The 1,748-nt window shown below is 61.2% G+C and overlaps 1 protein-coding gene across 1 annotated transcript in view; it reads right to left on the minus strand.

The window, feature by feature from the left end:
• The window catches only part of BCOR (BCL6 corepressor), a 23,361-nt gene that overhangs the window by 9,635 nt on the left and 11,978 nt on the right, over positions 1-1,748 (minus strand). Inside the window, 3 exon segments of the mRNA XM_014528875.1 lie at positions 1-228; positions 517-839; positions 1,346-1,705. Of these exon segments, the coding sequence (XP_014384361.1) occupies positions 1-228; positions 517-839; positions 1,346-1,705 (911 nt within the window).

Consider the following 1,748-nt stretch of genomic DNA (forward strand, 5'->3'; position numbering starts at 1 on the left):
CAAGAGGGTCTCGCCCGCGTTCTTGTTGACAATCAGCCTCCGCGCCTCGGGGGGCATGGGGCGCGACTGCGTGGCCTCGGGCGGGGAGCTGGAGCGAGGCAGCTGGGAGGACTGCGACGCGGGTAGCAGTTGCTGCAAACGGTCAAAGGGCTTCTGGTCCTGCTTGGCCGGGGACAGATCGTAGTCGGAGCTGGACTCGGGCCGCTTTCGGACTCTCCTGACCGTCACCTGTCACAGAGGCGGGCAGCGCACACGCATGAGGCCGGCAGCCTCCTCAGCCTCTTCCCTGGGCGGTAAACACCCAAGTGGAGGCGGGCAATTTCCCCGCTTTTGTTGCGGGGAGGGGTGCTGGGGGCAGGGATTCCATTCTCGCTACTTTGAAACTTCACTACCACCCAGGAGCCATGCCCCCCACGATGGGGGAGTGACCCTGGGAACGGAGTCCAGGCAAAGGAAAGCTTGGTGCCCAGAAGCAGGTGTCCCCCAGGCCCAGGGACCGGCGAGGGGCAGACGTACCTTGCCGTCAGCATTGTCCACATAGTAGTCCCCGGGCAGCGGCAGGCTGCGCCGCGGCTCCTGCGGGATCAGGTGCTTGGTCTTGCACAGCCTCTTCCCGGACGGCTTCTCGCCGCCGTCGGTGTATTTCTGCAGCAGCGCAGCCTGGCAGTCCTCCTCCTCGTCCGTGCACAGCACATCTGTCTTCGGGTTTTCTTTAATTTTCGGATGTTTGGCAGGCGGCCTCGAGGCTGGCGTGCAGCTTGGCTGAGTCTGCTTTTTGCCGCTCGCATTGGGGGATGAAAGGCCCTTCATGGGCGGAGAGGCGGCGAACACAGGCAAACCTGGACGCGGAGGGCGAGAGGGGGGAGAGGCGGGCGTTACGGAGCTGCAGCCGGAGCGGAGAAAAGCCCATTGTCGGCGCCCCTCGCTAGAGCGGCTTCGGGTTATCTTAAAGATACACCAATTACGTTTTCAAAGCGTTAATATTTTAATTAGCCCACATCCAGACGTCAAAGCACTGTGGTGAGTTTCTCCAGGGGCGCTCCGGCTCCCACCCCACGGGGCCTGGGAGCCTACAACCTCCCCGAGCAGGGCCAGTCTGGGTGCTGAGGACCCAGCGGCCAGACACGCCCGAGGCTGAGTGAGTGCGCCGGGGTCACCCAGACTCCCGGGCGAGGAGCAACCCAGGAGGTCCAGCTGCCGCCTCTCAGCTGTGCTCCTCACTGTACATTCCAGAAGGAAGCACGGGGGCTGCTAGGACATCATGGAAGAACTCCCTCCCAGCCACCTATGTCGCTCGGGTCCCCCTCGAGGGCCCTTTCCCACCCCCAGGGTGGCCTCCTCTTACCTTGCTCATTGTCACTGCACTTGAGGGCCTCTTCCGCCCAGCTTCTGTTGCCTTTGGTCTCTGCCCTTTTCCTGCCAGGCTTCTCTTCGGAGAGGCTATTGCCCTGGGCTGTGGCCTCAGGCTGACTGGCCTGGGTCACTTCCTTCCTGCCCTGCCGGCCAGGTTTGCTCTCTGCTGCCGACACCTGCTGCTCCCACTGTTCTCTAAGGTGCAGCAAGTGGCGTTGCTTTTTAGGATGCAGCCCTGTTAATTCAATGCACACCTTCAGGTTGGTCAGCTCATTATAATGTGGGTCTTCTAAGTGGTTAGAGGAACTGTTTGTCATTTCCCTCTCAGGCCAGTCATCTAATGGAGAAATAACTACAAATTAATCAAAAAGCCTCCCGGGAGGGGGAACCAAGTG

This window comes from Myotis brandtii, unplaced genomic scaffold, assembly GCF_000412655.1.
Source record: "Myotis brandtii unplaced genomic scaffold, ASM41265v1 scaffold657, whole genome shotgun sequence".
Taxonomy (NCBI): domain Eukaryota; kingdom Metazoa; phylum Chordata; class Mammalia; order Chiroptera; family Vespertilionidae; genus Myotis; species Myotis brandtii.